The sequence below is a fragment of the Calidris pugnax genome, unplaced genomic scaffold (assembly GCF_001431845.1).
Source record: "Calidris pugnax isolate Ruff unplaced genomic scaffold, ASM143184v1 scaffold44, whole genome shotgun sequence".
NCBI lineage: Eukaryota > Metazoa > Chordata > Aves > Charadriiformes > Scolopacidae > Calidris > Calidris pugnax.
Genome location: NW_015094506.1, coordinates 8,409,060 through 8,430,776, shown reverse-complemented (window position 1 = coordinate 8,430,776; position 21,717 = coordinate 8,409,060). Strand labels below are relative to the sequence as shown.

The following is a 21,717-nucleotide window of genomic DNA, read 5'->3' as shown; positions in this document are numbered from 1 at the left end:
TGTTCAATTTAGTGACACCAACTGAATTAAATATTGAAATGCATGGGTGTAAATGATTACATAGTTGCAAGGTTCAGATTAAACTGCAAGGAAAAAGCTGAACCAAAGCAAGTTACTTCTAAAACTCTCAAGTAATCTGATCATTACTTTCATGTCATTTATCATGGATTGAAAAAAATATTTCTTAACCTCTGGATTACAGTAGAATGATTATGAGAGCATTATAGAATGAGGGCACCATTAGCTTGTCACTTTTTAGGCACATGGACAGACTCTCTGGCATAAACTTTGTGAAATCCAGCCAAACTGTCCTTGTGGAGATGACATAGATTATTAGTGCTCCCCTGGACTGTCATGCTTCAGTGGAGAAACAGGCAAGATCTCAGTCCTACTGGAAATAACTTTGAAAAATGTTTTAATCCATTTTTTCAAGTTCTGCAGTCTGCAATCTAGCTTTGTTGATCCTTTTATCTCCTGTCTAGATGGGCATAGCTCAGCAATATTCAACCCTATCGTGCAAAAAGATATAGTATGTACAGCTCAGTGACTGCAGGGATAGGTCTGACAGAGGAGAGAATTGACCAGGAAGAGGAGATTGGAGCATTAACATTATCATCCTCAGAAATGTTTTCAAATCCTCTTAAGAGTTAGAGACCAATTTACTACCAATAGAATCCAGGAAGTAATGTGAGTAATATTATTTTTAAGCAGTTTCACAACTGGTTTTGTTTGTATCAGTGCAATTTTGTAAGGCCAGGCCATACACAGGCATATCCAAACTTTTAAAGTGAGAATAACTTTTATTCACCTGAGTGATTTCCTCAGTAATACAGTAATGTATACAGTTCTCAGCATTGTCCCTAAACATGCTTAAACATCATACTACTTCACTCTCCATTTTACTATTACTTGACAATATTTCTGAGCTTCACATCCTTGGAAGTCAATGAATATGATTTCCTGAGATTTGTATTCTGTGTGCTTATGAATATGATGTAGGTCTACTTCATGCCTTATGTACTTATTAACATGCATGTCTTCTTTATAAATCAGTATCTCTCACTCCTTCTACTGGGAAGTTATTTAATGTGAGAATATTTAAAAAATACTGAAACAAGGCTCTAAACACAGTCAAGTATACTACTTGAATTTTCACAGATTTGACTAGTATATTCAATTGCACTGAAATTTGTCATGTCCGTGGTCATATAGATTTCTGTTCTAACTGTATTTAACAGCAGAATGTAAGGATCAGATATCAGGTTAATAACTACATGAAAGAAGAGATTGTGGGATTCAGTGCATTACACCCATTTCTGAGACTTCTTTCTACAAAATAAGCAAAAAGTATCTTTAGGCCTGACAAACATTTTACTATATGCTCTCTAAGGAAGAATATATCTTTTGTATTAATTCTCTGATTAAAAAATACAGTTTGGTTACTCAGAAATAACAGCACCACTGACCAGACTGACAAGGATTAAACTTTTTCCAAAGAAGAAAATTTCAGTACCAGAATGGGGTCTGAATCTCCTATGCTATTTCACTAGAATGTTACATCTGATGTGACAGTACCTCTGAAAAGTCTCAGTATATTAAGTCAGTCAAAATTACATGTTAATCCTCCAATTAAAAGAGAGTTTGTAAAAGATTCCTTTGCTCAAGCAATCCTATTGCAGAGTATCTAAATTTAGCATGACAAGACCTGATGGTCGCAAATAGACTACATACAAAATTGACAAGAATTAGGTTATACATTTACTCACTGATGAATGTCAATATTTATAATATTATAGTTCCATTTTCTTAAGTTTCTCTGTTTGCTGTCAATCTTCTCTATTCCTTCTAGAAGACATATGCCAGAATTCATTTATTTAGCTCTTTGAATATAATGATTGAATTGCTTTGCAAACAGTTTTGGAAAAAGAAGCCTAACTTTGAACAGGAAAATCATGGACCGAGATAAAATGTATATGTTTATAGGCACTTACAAGAGAGTGGAAACATAAAAAGAAAATGCATCAGAGTTGGAGACTACATGGGTAAATATGGTCTGATGAATTACATTTTTATTGTATTTTCTGTTTAGACTGTGTTTTCATTTGTAGTAGGCTGTTTCAAAAACAGCTCTGATTAATTGGTGTATGAAGAGCATATAGCTGAATATTACATTTATGACACTACAGGGTAAAATTTCCCATATAATAGGAATACATGAATAACAGAAAATAAAAGAAATGCTTGCAGCTTTTTGCATCCAACTCCCATTGCGTTTATCATAAAACATAGCTAAAAGCTCTACAATTATCCTGCAGTTTGCCCAGTCTTCTGTAAAGTTTGTTTTGGGACTCAATGGATCATTAAAACCGACGTATCTTTATGTCTTATTTAGGCTTTTACAATGTAGAAGTCAACAAAACATTAATCCAATTATTTGTGATTTTTTCTGTAGAATTAATATGATCTTTGGGTAAGTTCAGTGGCATCCAATGCATTATGACTATCATGTTCTCAGTAAATAAATGCCCCAAATATTTCTTCTACATAGTTTACAGCTATATGGCTTCTGTTCTCCACTATTTTATAATCTAGTCGCTTACATACACTTACATTACCATTCAAATAACTCAAAATGCTGAGATTTGTAGAAGAAATATGAAGATTGGTATGAATATTGCATGAATAGAAAACCCGTGTGAAAACACCAGAACCAAGCTACAAAGGGTTAAAGGTATGGTCTGTATTGATAACCAAGGACACAGCTGACAGTGGTAAAACTCTAAGGAATGTGTTTCTGTCAAGACAAGGAGGAGCGTGCTCTGATAAAACAACAGCACAGATGATTTACTGGCAGCGGACCCTACACTATGCAGGAGGACAGCAACAACATCATCTCATGTGATATTCATCTACCTGTTAGTCCAAAAGGAAGACAGACTTCAGCCCTAAAATATCCAAGGTAAGGAAGCAAAACAATGAGCACCAGTGAAGTAAACAAAATTTTGGATCAAAAGGACCATACAATAGCAACTGCTGATTCCTAAAGATCTATCCAAAACCAAGTTTGCTATTGCTAAGCAAAAGGACCTCAACAGATGCAATGAAAATGCAATAGTCAGCCTTCCACATCACACATAAATCACCATGGACAAGCAACTTGTGTCCACAAATGCATGGACACCTTGGTGCTTTTGGGTATAGAGTGTGAGAGTGACTGACATGCATAAGAGAATGTCAGTGACTGAAAACAGTTTTGCCTGAAACAAGAATCGCCTTCGCTTTCTGTAACATCTCATATTGGCTTTAGCTGCACGACTCCCCCCACCCAGCAATTCTGCCATTGCAGCTTAAACATCCGTGTTCACTTTACAGCTGTTAATAAGATACAAGGAAGTGCAGAATCAAACCCAAATGTATGGCTGTGTTCCCTACACTGCAGTCCTATAATTGATGCTAAAGACTTCATAGACTTGCAGTTTAAAAATTTCAAACTGCACATGCATTTCTAATTGAGGAGGCATCAAACAGCACTGGGAGCTTCTGCCATTTCTTTGTTTTCCCCATTATGATGCTACAGATACTTTGGTCTTTCGGCACAGCATATCAGCTTCAATGGGAAGGGGGGATTTGGGAGGGAAGTGATGTTGTCCTTATTTTACAGTCTGACTGTTGTGGTTGGCTATTGCAAAATTAGAGTTGTGGGTTCGAATTGTAAGCTTAAGAGGTCTCCCACTTTGTGAGAGAGTACACAGCTCATTTTATTAAAGCCTATGAATTAAATCCACTTTATCAAAGTGCTCAGTTTAATCACATGGATATTTAAAAAGGGGAAGTAACTGCTGCAAAACAGACACTAAATTACAATTAAAAGATATACTTTCAAGTATATAACTTATCACTTAAAACTGCCTTATGCCAACATGCCTACACATATCTAATTAAAATTCTGCCTTAATGAAGTACTTATATTTTATCTGTTTTCTGCCCTTGGAGAGGAAGGATATTCACAGCTTTGAAGGAAGACCACTTTGCCAAAACTGCAACCATATGGCAGCAAACAGAAAAGGGCCAGCTTAACAAGGCTTCATTTGTTAAAAGAAAGTTTGACTTCTGACTGAAATTTTAGCTTTTATAGACAGAATCATACCAGGGAAGATGAAGGCTTCATGTATGAGTAGTGGCAGTGGAACAGATGGAAGAAAGAGAGGAAACTGAGCATGTCACCTCTGGCAGTCAAAGGTCTGCACAATTTCCTTTACATGTTACAGCTGAACAGGGCATAACATGAACCCTTACTCCTCTCATTCAACTTTTCTGGATGTGGCCCCACCTGACTCCATCTCTTCCTAGTCTGCTGAAGTTATATTTGTTTTACTTTCCCAATCTTTGTGCTCAAACTCACGTCCCTCACAAATCTGAACAGTAAAATTTCTTGCGATTTTCCTCACGCTGTGAAGGAGTCATTGATAACAATAGCATTGTTTATATCAGTAGAGAAGACAAAATAAACAAATAAAATAACTTTTGCATGATGACTGGCTACAACTTTCATCCTAATATGAAAGATCAGAGAAAGTACACTACAAAATGTATCCTAATACAGTGCTACATGACCTGACCTACTGTCGATCCCTGGCATTAAATATCTACCACATGACACAGAAACATGCATATGTAGTGGGCACACCCAGAAGCAATAATGCCTTATTTGTGGAAAAACGTGATGTAAATGAAGTTGTAGGGTTTATTCTGAATACAGCAATACCCACTGCAACTCCGCTAGTTTCAAATGAGATATGGCTCATGTGGAGGCAAGTCAGGCATAGCTGTCAGCGTTCCCTAGTCCTGGTTTCAAAGTGGCTGTAGAAGAGCCAATTCATGGGTCTCTCTGAAGTTGTAGATGTGATAATACATACTGCTAACATAAATATTTCAGAAGATTTGCTAGCTCCCTTGAGAGGGATTTTTTTTTTAATACAGTATAATTCTGTTGCATATACCTCTACCAGGAATAAGAAACATTAATCTTTGAAAGGCACTCACTTAGGTACCCTCAGTGAGCAAAGTTTGGAGCCTTGATATTGATATTTAGACATAGATGTTGATTATGATGCTAAGATTATCACCAAGCATGGGGAAAGGCACTGTTGCCATAAAAGGGCAATAAATAAACTTTGTAAAAAACAAACTTGCTAACTGTAATAAGAAATTTCCTTATTTCAGCTGTAAGAAAAAGGCTTGCCAGTATATTACATACCAAGCCAAAAATGGAGATCAAGAAACTGAAGGATAATTCAGGAAACTGTACCCTGTATTCCTCTAGGTGGAACAATGAAGGCACACTAAAGAAAATAGGTACATGCTCAGCTGACCAAAGTAATCCTGACTGTGCACCTATATGTGCACAGCAACTGGATAGCACTTCTATGGATAGCATCCAAAACAGAATTCATGATTAGCAGAATTATAAAATTGTAAGTCACCCTCCATGTGCTAGAACATATTTGACCAAAGTGGTTCTCTCAAAAGCCCGCACAGTCCGATTGTATATCAGTAGGTTAGTATTAAAACAAAGGCTTTAGATTTTAGAAGAGCAAACTTCAGCTCGCTCAGAGCTCAACTGGGAGGGATTCCATGGGAAGGATAAAGGAGGTAGCAAGTGCTGGGAGTTTTTCAAGAATGGTCTTCTGGAAGCACGAAAACAGGTAAGGGAAGTAGGTGGAGCAAGAGACTCCCTTGGCTTAACTATGAGCTTCTGAGTCTGCTCAAAACCAAGAGAGAAGTGTACCAGAGATGGAAACCAGACACATACCTGTTGAGAACCCCAGTGGCATTGCCAGGGTGTGCAGAGATGTAGTTAGAAAAGCAAATACCCAGCTTGAATTGAAATTGGCCAGAGATGTCAAAAGTTACAAGAAAGGATTCTTTAGGTACTTAGCAAACAGAAACAGAAGGAAAATACTAGTCCACTGTTAAAGTGGAGAGATAAATTACTCACCAACAACACTGAAAAGGCAGAGGTTCTCAACACTTTCTTCACCACTGTCTATACCAGCACTGTTGTGCCTCAGGCCTTGGGAATAAAAATCCAAGTTGAAACAAACACAGACCCACTGTCAGTGAAAGAAGAGTTGGTATGTGAACCCTTACAGGAGCTTGACCCCTGAAAATCAATAGAACCTGACAATATTCACCCAAGCATTTTAAGAGAGCTGGCTGATGTTGCTGCAAGGCAACTCTCCATCATCTTTGAGAAGTCATGGAGATTGGGGGATGTCCCCAAATACTGGAAGAAGACTAATGTCACCCCCATCTACAAGAAGGGCTTAAAGGAGGATCCAGGAATTATAGGCCTGACCTTAGTCCCTGGGGAAGTTATGGAATGAATCTTCCTGGGGGTTATCACAAGTCTAATGAAGCATGAGATTGGGAAAAGCCAGCACAGATTCACTAAGGGCAAATCATGCTTGATAAACCTAATCACCTGCAAAAACAAAGCAAGCTACTAGGTTGATGGAGTGAGTGGTGGGTGTTGTCTACCTGGATTTCTCCAAAGCTTTCAGTATGATTCCCCTCAGCCTCCTCCTAGAGAAACTGATGTGTTACAGCTTGTACAAGTGGTCTGTGTGATGGGTGGGGAACTGGCTGACAGGCTGCACCTAGAGGGTGGTGGTAAATAGCTCCCTTTCAAACTGGCAACCTGTCACAAGAGGGTTCCCCCAGGGATAGATATTGCTCCCGCCGCTGTTTAATATCTTTGTAAGCGATCTGGTTGATGGGATCAAATGTACCCTGATGCAGTTTGCTGATGACACCAAACTGGCTGGGGAATTGGATACTTCAGAAGGGAGAGCCACCCTGCAGGAAGACCTGGATAGGCTGGAAGAGTGGGCTAAGAAGAATCTTATGAAGTTCAACAAGGACAAGTGTAAGGTCTTGCACCTGGGGAAACATAAACTTGGAGTGCAGCACAGGCTGGTATCTACCCAGCTGGTGAGCAGCTCTGTGGAAAGGGACCTGTCCTGGTGGAAAACAAGCTCAATATGAGTGAACAGTGTGCTGCTGTGGCAAAGAAAGCCAACAGGATGCTGGGTTGCATCGACAAGGGCACCACCAGCAGAGATAAAGAAGTCAAAAACAAAGCAAGCTACTAGGTTGATGGAGTGAGTGGTGGGTGTTGTCTACCTGGATTTCTCCAAAGCTTTCAGTATGATTCCCCTCAGCCTCCTCCTAGAGAAACTGATGTGTTACAGCTTGTACAAGTGGTCTGTGTGATGGGTGGGGAACTGGCTGACAGGCTGCACCTAGAGGGTGGTGGTAAATAGCTCCCTTTCAAACTGGCAACCTGTCACAAGAGGGTTCCCCCAGGGATAGATATTGCTCTCGCCGCTGTTTAATATCTTTGTAAGCGATCTGGTTGATGGGATCAAATGTACCCTGATGCAGTTTGCTGATGACACCAAACTGGCTGGGGAATTGGATACTTCAGAAGGGAGAGCCACCCTGCAGGAAGACCTGGATAGGCTGGAAGAGTGGGCTAAGAAGAATCTTATGAAGTTCAACAAGGACAAGTGTAAGGTCTTGCACCTGGGGAAACATAAACTTGGAGTGCAGCACAGGCTGGTATCTACCCAGCTGGTGAGCAGCTCTGTGGAAAGGGACCTGTCCTGGTGGAAAACAAGCTCAATATGAGTGAACAGTGTGCTGCTGTGGCAAAGAAAGCCAACAGGATGCTGGGTTGCATCGACAAGGGCACCACCAGCAGAGATAAAGAAGTCATTATGCCATTCTACTCAGTGCTTGTCAGGCCGCACCTGCAATGGAGTGTTTAATTTTTGTCCCTGATGTACAAAGAACACGTGGACAGACTGGAGAGGGTCCAAAGAAAGGCCACAAAGATGATCAACGGACTAGGAAGGCTGCCATACGAGCAAAGGCTAAGAGAACTGGGTTTGTTCAGCCTTGAGAAAAGAAGGCTTAGGGGAGACCTTATCACCATGTTCCTATATTAAAAGGGTGGCTACAAAGAAGACGGAGACTCTCTTTTTACAAGGAGTCAAATGGAAAAGATGAGAGGTAATGGTTACAAGTTACTCCAGGGGAGATTCCAACTGGACATAAGAAGAACATTTTTCACAGTGAGAATAATCAGCCATTCTCCCCAGTGAATTGATGGCTTCCCCAACACTGGACACTTTTAAGATTCAGCTGGACAGGGTGCTGGGCCACCTTGTTTAGACTGTGCTTTTGCCAAGAAAGTTTGGATCAGATGATCCTTGACATCCCTTCCAACCTGGTATTCTATGATAGATTATTTTGATATGGAATGACATTCAACAATTATTTGTCATTATTTTAATTGCTCTGACTTGAAACAATTCTTGCTTTAATCTTGTTGATGATATGATACTCATTACCCATGTTAAAAAAAAATTCTCTCAGAAGTAGATTATTTCTTGATTACTCCCTTTAAAGTGACTTGCAAGTGTAAGTAAACTCTGAATCACACATCTCTGAACAGCTACTCAGATCCAACTAACACAGAAATTCTGCTATGCGTGCCTTGAAAGACTCTTCTATTGTAGAAAAAAAATTACTTATAATTAGGCAAAGAAAATATGAAATTGAAGTGTTTCTTCTTTTTACCAGAGAAGTACAGATGGCTGATATTTAAACATATTAGCTTTTCTAAGTCCTTTGCAAAATGTATGTTACTAATCAGGGTAAGTATCTACTATGCCAAAAAAAAGACAGCTGTTCCATTTATTAAACTCTACCTTGTAGACAGGTTCCATCTAAATCATGTTATTACAGTAATCACAGAATCATTACAAAATAGACTTAAAGTAACTTAAAACAGTGACCTAATCCATTCAACTGTTTCAAGCTAAGGTAATTTATACCCCAACCATTATTTTTTTAATTCTGCCAAATATCTAAGTCTATAAGACATTGCTGAATGTAATAGAGGTTATAATCTCCCTCATAATCTGTTGGAACGCTTCACTCTATTCTTTAATAATGTTGTCCTGGGGAGAAGAGGGGGAGTTTTAATAGTTTTAGACAGGTACATCTGAAGAGCTCCTCTAGTCCCCTTTATTGATACTTTTAGTGCCATTTGCCATGTTTCAGACATTCAGGTATGATGAATGATACCAAAGAAACACCTGCTTATCTAACTTGGTATTAGTGGCTCGGAGGTACTCAATGCAGTCTGTGCTGTGGAAGTCTGAAATTAGACATTAAGAATGAGATTCAGCTGTCTGACCTATCATTATTTTCATCAAGCCCATGTTTCCTTAATTTGCTTACAAGAAAAACACACAAGACAATGTCAAAACCTTAACTGAATTCCATCAACTGCTCTTTCTTACCTACAAAATCTAATATCTGCTCCTAGCAGGAATTCAATTGCTTTAATAGGTTTGCTGTCGGAAAATCTATGTCGTCTCTTACTTATTTCTTTGCTGTTTTCTAGGTACTTTAAGTAGTTTATCTGTTCAGCAACTTTCAGCAAATTGAAAAGAATTCCCCACATTCTCCTTCCTTTCCCCTTTTAAAGATAAGCTCTACATCATTCCCTTTTAGTCTGTTGGTACCTTAGATATCCTCCAAAAATTCTCACAGAAACCCGCTAACAGGTCTAAGTTTATTTCAGACAGTTATGTAACACAAAATGAAGTTCATTAAATCAATTTTAAGATACCTAACCTATATAACCTGTTCTTTCCTTATCTACAATTGAGGTTCTAGCCCTAGGATTAACTGTGCATGTCATATGCTCACTGATGACCTTTTCAGTAAACGTGTCTGATAAAAAGTCATTGCACATTTTTGCCTTCTATGTACCTACTATGAGCAGCTTTTCCTTTCCTGTAGTTCCTCTTTTAGGTGACAAAGATTTCTTCGTTCTTCTGCCTATTACTGTAATAATAATTCTATTATATTAAATCTTCATTTCTTTTGCTAGTCGCATCTCACTGAGTGCTTTGGCGATTCTTACTTGCCTGGACATGTGTGTGTTATTTTAACGTGCTTAGTAAATAGAGAAATTGTCCTCATTATGAGTAAGGTGAAAGAAAATATGACAATTTACCCAAGTTGGTCTTTTACACTTTCTTTTCTTCACATTGCTGAAGCATGTACTGTGGTTTTTAGTAGTGTTCTGTTGAAGAACCTGCAGATTTTTTAAATTGCACATTAGATATTTTTAAAATAAATTCTCTGAATTGATTGACATTTACCTTTCTTGCGACTTTTTTTCCTGGCCAGTCCCACAATGTAATTCATTTTCCAAGTGCTGTGGTAACTAAAATCTTCCATTACTATCAAGTCCAATGGCTTTGGATACGTACCAATAACAAACATGTTCTTGTATGCTTTCATGGATACCAAATGACATTTAACAGCTCTAACTAATCCTATTTTTGAGATGTCAAAGCAACCATCATATTTTTGAAATGCAAGCCAACATTTCCTCTCTTCTCTTTCCCCTTCTTACTGAAGAAGTTATAACGTCTACATGACTGGACTACTAGTGTAACACTTATAAATTCTCTACAGTGCCAACTTTGTCATAAAATTCAATTAAGCCTATTCAATTAAGTCTATTCCTCATTAATTCTTCTCTGTTCCTCTTTCTTCTACCATTAGTATACAAACAGCTAAGATACCTGACAAACTGACCCATAACTCTTTGTCTAGTCACTTCTTTAATCCTGTCTTTCTCTGGGGTTAGACCTATGTCCAATTTGCATTATTTAAGATGAAGATTTTTGTCCTTGCCACATGATTTTTAATTGAAATTTCTCTTATCTCAGAATAGAAGCAATGTAGTTACATTCAGGGTGTATCTGATGCTTAACTTGGACGTGAGAGGAAACACAATAATAGCTGTTGCATCTTCAACCTCTCTATCTGTTGCAACAGAACCATGTAAGAATTTTTGATTTGCTTAGGATCATTCTTGGCAGTATCATTAGTGCTCTTTATCATGTGCTAGTGATTGGTAGAACCCTTTGCAACATGGCAGATTTGGACTCTTGTGAAGAAACACACAAGCCATAATGAAAGTGCCAGGTGTTGCAGATGTCTCCACATAACCTTGAGTAAAAGGTTACTAGCCAGCACCATCTTTTATTTCCTCTTAGTAATAGAGGCTTTTTATTCCTTGGGGTAGTGGGTTTTTTTTGTCTTTTATTGTTGAGATTAGTTCTTACTTGCTCCCTGGTCAGCACCCCTGCTTTGGATTTGGTAAGTTACTCAAATGTTGAACACTACATGCCCTCAGAGGACATCAGCAGCCATCATCCTCCCTGTAGTTTCAACTTTACTCCTCCAGTACCCTGTACTGCCATGGAACTGAAAGCTCTGCTTTAATTTTTTTTTATTTCTGAATGCATGCTGTGGATGAAATCCTCATGACCATACTCAGCAAGTTTTGATTCTACTGCTCCTTTAATCACTTCTTAAGAGATTCTCCTGGAGACCTAAAAGAAGTCATTCCAACTTTCACCAGTAGGAAAATATAGGCTAAAGTTCCTGTAAATCCATTTAAGGATTTAATCACAAGATGTCATCATTGTCTAATTTTAAATATGGCTATTGAATTATCAGTGTATGACATATTTCCTCTCAATTGTTTTTCACTGAGAATGAGATACTATGTAGTATAAAGAGCTCTTCATGCCTGGTAGATTAAGAATAGTTGTGCATGAATTGAATATATTTTTGTTCTTACTAAGAGTCCATAAAAACGCTGAAGTATAATATGGAGTACAGGACTAGGTAAATATTAAAATGAAGGATTCAACATCAAGCTACATTTGCTCTTTAGTATTACCAGAAATTATACTGTTTGCTAAAATATTATTAGACAAGAAAAGCAAAGTTTCCTGAATACAGTGCACAATAATCTAGATGCTTTCAGTTCAATATTAAGAGAAATCTCTATGTACAGTCTAAACATTAAATACATTATTTTTAACCTCTACTGGATAATCTTTTTACACATACATTCAAGCAAAGCTAACGAAACTCATGTATTTATATATAAACTGATGAAGTATTTCAAAATTCTATTACCTGATACCATGCCACTTAATTTTTATTCTTAAGCATAGACCAGATCTTTATATTTGGCTCTGTTATGCTTAGCAGAGAGCCAGGAAGGAGAAGAGAGATGGCGAAAGAGAAGTTCTGAGATAGAATTTAGGTCCTCAGTACTACAATACTTGGGCTAACTAAAACACATAGGGATCCAGACAGTGCCAGCTTCTGTAAGTAATTAGACAGGGACTATGTGAGGCACCTCTGAGGAACAGTGAGACACCTTTTGACAATGAATTATTGGAGCTTAAATAGAAGCAGCACACTCAAAAAACCATTGATTTGCTGCAGAAAACTTTCAGCAACCCCTTCACTGGGTCCAAAGGCCTATGAAAAAAATCTCTTAGGTTGTATTGCAGGCAAGAAAAACCTGTATATTACCTTGTTGTAGTTTATAAATAATAATTAACACAAGTAAAACACAAGTAAAATGTGTTGTTAAATATATAAATATCCCTCCAATAAGGCTCCACTTGATTGGTTACTCCAGTCTACTAACTGTGAGAAATAAAGACTCCTACTTTTCTGCCAGGTAACCCTATTCCTTTAATAACAAAAAAAGAATGTACTTGATGTATAACACGTTTGATTTAATGCATTTGATATTACAATAGTTCCCTTTGCTTTCCTGCCTAAACTGTGAACCAGACCTGGAAAAGACACAAATTCCTGGAAAAGGAATGAAAGAAAACTGGAAAACATACATGAAGCTGCATATAGCAAGTTCCATAGCAGAAAGAAATGTCTTTATTTCAGTTTGCATGTACAGCAAAATTAATTAAATGTAAAGAAAAGTAGTTCCTTTTTGATTAAGAGCACATTTCTTTCTTAACAGCAAAATCAGATTATTATTCTAAACTAGTGAAAGAACATTAAAGAGCTGATAGAAAAGAAAAAAAGTTGGTTTGCAGGAAGCTGCACATTGAACAGAAAAGAAGTTGGGACTCAGAGTCCCTTCTGGGAAAAGAAGCAGCAAAGAACAGAGTAGATCTGCCAACCAAAAGCGCCAAAGAGCCAAATGCCACATTTAAATGCCAAGAAAAATAATGCATGCAGAACAAGCCACAAAATGACAAGATTAGTGAGATATTTTTCTGATCTTAAAAGAAAAAAGAAGAAAAAGAAAAGCAGTGGTCAGTCATAGGAAGGGGCAGAGTAGTATTTACACATCACTACATGATGTGGAGTTGCGTATCCATACTTTATCCGTACTGTTGCTTTTGTCTCTGTTTCATAGCTCTTACTTGCTGTGCAATTGCTTAATGGTACCCTGATTTAGCATTTGATGCCTGTGTACTACCATGATAAAAAATAAGCAGCAAATCCTGAATTACTATCTTCAGAATCTTCAGAAATTATCAAATATCTCTTAACGTAGAGCTTCCCTATGAACAATTCTCCCTTTAAACACAGAATCACAGAATCTTCTAGGTTAGAAGGAACCTTAAAGATCATCTTGTCCAACCGTCAACCTAACTGACAAAAATAGACACCCACACAACAAACAAGGAGCATCATCACTAAACCATACCTCCCAGCACTACATCAACCCGTCTTTTGAACACCTCCAGGGATGGTGCCTCAACCACCTCCCTGGGCAGCCCATTCCAATGCCTGATAACCCTTTCAGTGAAAAAATTTTTCCTAATATCCAGCCTGAACCTACCCTGGCGCAACTTGAGGCCATTTCCTCTTGTCCTGTCGCCTGTGACTTGAGAAAAGAGATCGACCCCCACTCCTCTACACCCTCCTTTCAGGTAGTTGTAGAGAGCAATAAGGTCTCCCCTCAGCCTCCTCTTCTCCAGGCTGAATAACCCCAGTTCCCTCAGCCTCTCCTCATAAGACTTATTCTCCAGACCCCTCACCATCTTTGTCGCCCTTCTCTGGACACACTGCAAGTTTCAGAAACAAAAGATAGCTTGCCAGGCCAACATGCCTAGAACTTGTCATGATCTTGCCACCCCTTACTCTTTCAGAAAAAAAATAATTGGAATCTGCTCTTTTATCTGCAATTATATTTGGATTCAAAACAAATTTGAATTTCCTAGATTCCCTTCCCACTGTCCAGCTACTGTTAAAATAGCTCTATATCAACTCTATTTAATTGATAAGACACAGTTTTGTCTTATACGGATATAATACTCCATGAAATGGATGATTGTTAAAATAATTTAAAAAATCTATGTAAGCAATAACGTATATAGTCTCCTGCCTATTACATAAACCCAAGTAATTGCATGCAATTGCTAGCAGATATGTACCAGTACAGGTGAGTTAACACAGCTTTGCCTCAAGACCAAATTAGTCAGACATACAAGTCAGTTTTCTTTCCATGAGGTAGGAACAAGACCTAGTAAAATATTTTCAAAATTCTTATCACCACAGTTGCACAGGTTTATGCTGACACAGCAACAGACTAGTCATGACTTAGAGTTCTTAGAATTCACTGTGGTAGGGAAGGTTCACAAATTTTCCTGTCATTGCTAACACCAGTCACTGGCTGTCAGCAACATTTTCAGACCTTGCCAAATATTTGCTCGAAGCAGCATTAGATAATATAATGCTTTAAAAAGTGTCAGCAGCTGTTGGGTATATACTCAGGGTCGCATCATTCAAACAAAAACTTATCTGAAACAGATTGGAAAATATCCCCCTAGTAGAATGGCTTCAGTATGAATACATTAATGGAATATTTTTTCTGGTAAGATTTCAAAACAACTTTAATGACTCCAATATGCTATTTAAAGTAACAGCTCCAGGATACTGGGCCTAATGCATCTCTAACAGTAAACAACATTGATTCTGTTCATGGGTATTCAAATACCTACAAATGATTTCACCACAGTGGGTTACTTAGCAATATCTTACCCACAGTTTTTCTATGGACAGTTAAATCAAAAATAAACAATAGTTAGTTGTTTTTACTTACTTGTAGTGTGATCATTCATCTCCCCCAGTCCAGTATTAATTCCTGCATCTATTGAACTCATGATTTTATCAATCTACAAGAGAGAGAACAGTGAAAACAATTGATTGGCCCTACCTTTCTTATTTTAGTTTAGTTTTCATGAATAAATTTATGGCATTATTACTCTCATGAGGGGAAAAAAAAACAACAAGGTTGCAAAAATCAAAAACCCAAAATGCAAAAAATCAAAGCTAGACATCTAATTTCTCCACTTTTATTTTTATTTTGCAACATTTGTACACTAGCAAAAGCTAAAGCTTGAGACTGGTATTCCTTTTGCTAGAGTACAGTTCCATTAATACTGACCACTGGTCATCTAGGAATATCTTGTTCTTTGAAACTACTTTGTCATATTTCAGTATATAAGTACAAAGGAGAAAAAATACATATATTAAAGTAAATGACAGAATGGATTTTAATTTTATAGGCTTGTGCCATTTGATGATAAGTGCAAACCACTGGAAGTCTATTTGAGCAGTATTATTAATGCATAAGAATTTTTTTTGTTTTATAAAGTACTAAAGTAATTGTTCAATTACAATTTCCAGATAATTTCCTAGCTCCCTTTTTTCCATCTGCCCCAAGGCCGCTGAATAGATATGAAATATAGCTATGTCCACACATACCACAGAATTATATTGTTTGTGAAACAGCACTACATTGATCCCAAAACTTGTTTCCACATTTCTAAATTACATTGAAGTTGCTATCTCAAAACTATTATACCTATTTTATTTTCCGTAAGAACAGGACAAAACAAAAAGTGAATCAAAAAGGTGAATCAAAAGGCTGATGTTGTCGAAGAAGGCAGACACAGAGTTTTAGTGAGCTTAATAATAGGACTATTAGGAAAACTGTCTCGTTTCTAAGAACTATATATTAGTCAACAGTGACAGAAGAAAAACTGGGAATTATGTCAGAATCTGCAGATTTAGACTTCATACCTAATTTATTTTATAAACTACATTTTTCTTCCTCTTAAGAACATTCAAACCTTGATGTCCCCCTAAAAAGGAAAACTTGGACCTGATTTGTTTCAGGATTTGGTAACAATATATCCAATTTATTGAGATCAACACCTGATCATAAGTACCTTTTCACTGAGAAAGTAACTCCTTTACAACAACAATTACCTTCAGACACCCTACCAAATCAGACATTTAGATGAGCTGGAAACCTTTTTCTAGAAAAATAACCAATCACACAAACAAGCTCTGGGTGATTTCTGAAATAAAATGAGACTCTGTAGATACATTCGTTTCCCCATAGCAGTCATTTTAAAGAGAAATGCTTGCTTCTCTGTCATATCAGGAAAGATCTAAACATTTCCCACTCTTAATTTACCTCAGTAAGATGGGAACTTTTGTGTTTAGGAAGAATTATTTACATTCTTGAAATTTGGCACAGGATAAAAAAAGCACAAAACAACAAAACCAAAACCAAAAATAAACCCAATTTGTATAAAAATTATTTTAAATCTAACTCCAAAACTAAAATAAAGTCTCTTTTATGAACAGACATGTGCACCACAAATTCAGTATGGAAATTTCTTTTAATGGTCCTGAATTCATTGTAGGTATAAGTGTATTCCCACTTCACATAAGAGTCAGTTGTCTTGTGTACAGAGGCTATATAACAGTCAGAACATATGTTACATAGGGAGGGTTTGTGGAATCCATGATCAACCTAAAACACTTAGACTCTCCATTCCTGACATTTTCTCTTGCCTCTTCCTGGTGGCCATTGCCGTGGTAGGAAATAATTAGCAAATATGTAAATAACGGGCATAAGCTACAATGAATTTTACCAATTTTGTTAGTGTCAGTGGTGAGGGCTTTAGTAGAAAATAATTTCAATGTCACAACAAATTGTTAAATTACTTCTGGTTAACTTCATTCACTATGGAAACAATGGACTTAATTAAGTGTGCAGCGTTTTGAACGGAAGTGCATTGCATTTTGCGCCAGCTGTCAAACTATGATGCACTCTCACACACTCTCGAAGGATTTGCAATGTGGACGATACACTTTTTACTTCACCTCTGAAACTGCAAACAGTAACAGCATTTTCATCATACCATATTTTTTCTTGTACTTAAAAAATAAACAAAACTTACTTCTTCCCATTCTGATGTGAATGAAGGTGTCCTCTCCGAATTCCCTTTGGAGCACTGCTGGTTTGGTGTGGGTTCACTCCAGTTGCTTCTTGCTTTTTTGTCATTTGGTGGATGGGTGATAAGATTAGAATCGGATTTTGAAACATTTTTGCACAAATGCATTTCAAGCAAAGTCTTTGGCAAAGATCGTATTCTTCCAAGCGTGCATGCTCGCTCCACAAATCCCCCAGTTGTAATAACCCATTGTTCACTTATTCTTGTTGATGTGCCAACCAACGTATGATTTTCTACTGGTTTAGTTTTAGTATGAAATATGGTTCTGTTCACAACTGGTGGCTTTTTTTTCTTCACAGGAGGATCAGTGTTGCTCTCTTTCCGTAGCTGCATTGGCTGCACTGTGCTCTTGCTCAAAATGCTTTTCTCTAGTGGACCACTGCACTGGTTGACTTTGCTGTACAGCTGGAGTGGATTATCAGGTGGGTCACATGCAGGTGATGATCCATGAAGTAAACCTGCAAACTGTTCAGCGGGGTGTCCTTCGGGAAGCTCACTTTCAGTGGATGTTTCTCCCTGGCAAAGACGCTCTGAAATGAGAAAGTACCTTGTGAAAAAACAGGGTGATAAAATACTGCAAAGAACAAACCCCTTACTCTCTGCAAAATGACTTTTGTGTGCTGTTTAGTTCTTCTGTATGTACAGAAACAAAAGATACTTATGTAATGAATTAATTTAGTCATCTCTTAAAAAACAATTCTCTCCTCAAACTTGACGATTTTATCCCGACTGGTCGAAAAACAGCCAAAACCATGCAGTGCTACACACAAATTCCAGGAAAAAACAAATTTATAAAATAGGTCATTGCTATTCCATCAACTTGATGGTGTCTCTTTTAATTTGTTATTGAGTTGAAATGTGCTCAAATTATACAGTTTAGTAAGATGAATTAGATAGTCTGTAGGTAGTAAAACACATGAAGACCAGTATTGTTGGGAGTACTGTTAATAATTTTTATTTTTATAGTCATTACAACAATCGTGAATTTACACTATGATGCCTTTTTATTGATAGCCTCTAAAGAATAGATCTGAGTGTTTTATTTCTGGTAACTTGTGAGAATAGATTCAGTGTAATAGTAACCATTCGAAAAAAAAGAATAGGAAATCAAGTCCTTTTGAAACAAGTTTTATATGCAATTTAGCGCACACATACAAAAAAAGGAACTAAAGAAAAATGCACTTTTGGCACAATTTAGAGTAGATTATTAAAAATTTATAGGCCTTTTTATGCCTATTGCTGTAAGGACTAGAAGACAAAAATAAGAGACTTTTTTCTACCTGTGCTGTCTCATTTAAAGTGTTGGTGTAGATAACATCACTCTGTCCATGTGGCATTAGGTTAGCATATTCTAGTCAGAATGTGTCCCTACTAACAGTTGCATCTTTATAACTAATTCATTATTCATTACAGATAAATATATTCATCTCATTCCTGTTAGAATTTTTATGTTCATATGTAGAATGTAACTGTAGGACTGTACACACAGCGATAGCTACCAGAAGGAATTAAACACAGCATCATGTAATAATTTGCAAAGAAATTGAGCGTTTTCTTCCTATTTGCTAAAATATTTGCTTGTAAAAAATCCCACAAATCTCAAAAGATCACTTCTATAATAAGGCAGTATTTGATTACATGAACGTTAGAAGAAACATTTTGGCATATATTTAAAAACACCATCAGCTCTTTTTTGCTAGTCAGTAACTTAAAAGTGTAAAATTACATGTTTTTCTTATTTGTTAAAACATCACAATAAAATTCTCATCAAGAATAGGAGTGAAACCTAAGAAAATCTACTTCTTTGGGAACAACTGACCAGAATATACTCTTAAGACATTTTGCAACTAAAAAGATGTGGGGTCTTATGGCAAAAGGTTGAATGTGGGGCATGACAGAGCTTCAGGAATCAGAAAAGTTGGTCTGGGAGAAAACAGCAGAGGAAAATGAGGACATGGGACATTTGCACTTTCTTTGATTTCTGAAAGTTGCTGAATTAATTGTATGTCTGTAATTTTGAAGGTGAACTTGAAAAATAAATGACGTAAATACTGCTTGACTTTGCTGTTTTCCCCCTTCATGAAAAACTAAGTAGCTGAGATTCGGCTCCAGATTAAGGCATCTCGTTTTACATATCTACATGGGTAAGAAGTATGTAATCTCCCATGACTGTCAGAGGTCAGGTTGATAAAGTCAATAGATCCTAAAGAGTGATGCCATTCGCTGTATGTTGTGGCTGTTCAGCTGAATCACCTCCTGCACTCTGTTAATGGTATTGACTAGACTATCAATTACTATAATGGGAGACAACACCCAGTTTGCGCTCAGACACCTACATTTAGATGTCTTAATCATGAACTGAATCCTATTCTGCTGTTCCAGAGATGAATCTTACAGCTGTCTATGGAACTGTTTAAGAGATAAATGTGTATGTCAGGACAAAGAAAGAAAGAAAAAGAAATCATGAAAATGAAATGCTTACAGGCACCTGGATTGCAAGGATTTCACTAATCTCTACATTATCTTCACTAATATCTTTGCTACATTTATGCTATTAAATAAAGGTGTTAGGACCCAAAGGAATTACTAGGTTCATGTCCTTTAAACTCTCTGCCTTCTCAAGACAGAGCCTGCCGATCCAAACAATTAGTGGGAATGGTCTCTAGCCTCAGCTAAAACTTGTACTATGTCTGGCTACTGTCTGAGTGACTAGCATTTATTGGGAAAACCTTGCCAAAACTCACACAACAGTCTAACCATACAGACTGCCAAGCACCAACGTCATCTCATGCCCTAATTTTGTTCAGTTTACTACAGTAGACAAAGGATGTCATTTCTGAGAATTCCCATTTGTCTGTGATCAGTAAATATATGTAATGGCCACTAGAAAATGCGTGTATTTGTGTGTGTGTGTGTGTGTGTCACTTTCTAGCAGTGGAGCAGTGATAGAATATCAAAACACTGTTTTTGGTTATATTGTTAGTTGATAGCAGAAGCTTGCAATGGATTCAAAGATTCAAGGTATATTTTATGAACCGTTTTAGCTTGCTCTTTCAGTACAGTTATTGTACTGTGCATATATAACTTTCCTCTTTAAAATACCCAGAGCATCAAGATGTGCACGTAAACAATTTAAGGAAGCCAGGGAAGATGAAAACGAGGGTTGCCTGTGCAACCTTTAGTCTTATGTGTTAGCAATGCTATATTTCACTTTTTATATGCCCAACTACTATTTTTCAAAAAAACCCTTCCTGTTTTATTTAGTGTTCAGAATGAAGTTTGCTCAGTGAAGGAGAAGCTCTTCAACATTTTATCTTCTCCTTGTTAAAAAAGAATGGTCCTATTATGTAGTTACTGCACAGCATTCAAATTCTTCTTTGAATATCAAATTTTTCAGAATCTCCACAGGCTTTTTATGACTTATCTAAGGGGTTCACAAATATGAATTCATTTATCTTTACAAGGTGAGGCTGTAACTTTTTAACATCGTAATTAGATAAATGGGACATAAGGCACAAGGAGATAATGCTGAAAATGTCCACAAATTTTGAGCATCTGATTTGAAATTCTTTAAGATTTGCTTTGCTTTTTTTTTTTTCTGTCATGTAACACAGAATATTTTCAAAGCACAGTTGCTATTGACTTCATTAGTTCTATAAACCAGACCCCTAATATCTCAAATTCCGCATTCAAAAAAAAAAAAAAGAAAATGAAAAAAGGGAACGCTCTTAATGACTACTTGGATAAAGTTTGGTCTGTCTTGATGAGCATAACAAAAGCTCTGGCAGACATAGACTGCTCTCTGTGAGGTCTTCAGCTGCCTCAGCTGTCAGTTCTTTCTTCAATACTTTTTGCTTTAACTAAGAGCTTTGTTAATTATATGACAAAGGAAAGAAAGATCTCACAGCTATGCCTTCTTCACCCCATGATTCTGAGCAATGCAAACCACATCTATATTGGGCATTACAAAAGACTGGGGTTGTCAGGAAAATGGAGCATATGGCAATGATAAAGGTTAAGAAGCAAGCAGCATTGCAACCTACACTGAAGCCCTGGAACAGGTTATCCAGAGAGGTGGCATCTCCATCCTTGAAGTTTTCAAGACCTGTCTAGGAAAAATCGTGTCTGATTTGATGATGATAATCCTGCTGCAAACAGGAGGACAGACTAGATGATTTTCAGACATCCCTTCCAACCAACACTTTAATAATACAATTATAATTCTGAATCTTTTGACTTTTAAATTGATAACTGTTAAGTCTAATGCTGTTTTAATACAGATATATATTATTATTTTAGTTTCCTAATGCAGTTAATGCTTAATACTTTTACGTTCAGAGAATAATAAGAGTACAGAGATGGACTTTACCACTGCCATAAACAGTTTAGCCTACTATTAGTAGCCTACCACTCACTGTATTGTTCTAAAGAAATCACAGAAGGAAAAAAATAATCCATGCAATAGATATTA

General features: G+C 37.0%; 1 protein-coding gene across 1 annotated transcript in view; it reads right to left on the bottom strand.

Moving 5' to 3' along the window:
• The window catches only part of ANKS1B (ankyrin repeat and sterile alpha motif domain containing 1B), a 455,905-nt gene that overhangs the window by 229,592 nt on the left and 204,596 nt on the right, over window positions 1-21,717 (bottom strand). Inside the window, exons 13-14 of the mRNA XM_014963686.1 lie at window positions 17,193-17,776; window positions 15,038-15,110 (exon numbers count right to left, since the gene is read on the bottom strand). Coding sequence (XP_014819172.1) covers window positions 15,038-15,110; window positions 17,193-17,776 — 657 coding nt within the window. The remainder of the gene's footprint in view (window positions 1-15,037; window positions 15,111-17,192; window positions 17,777-21,717) is intronic.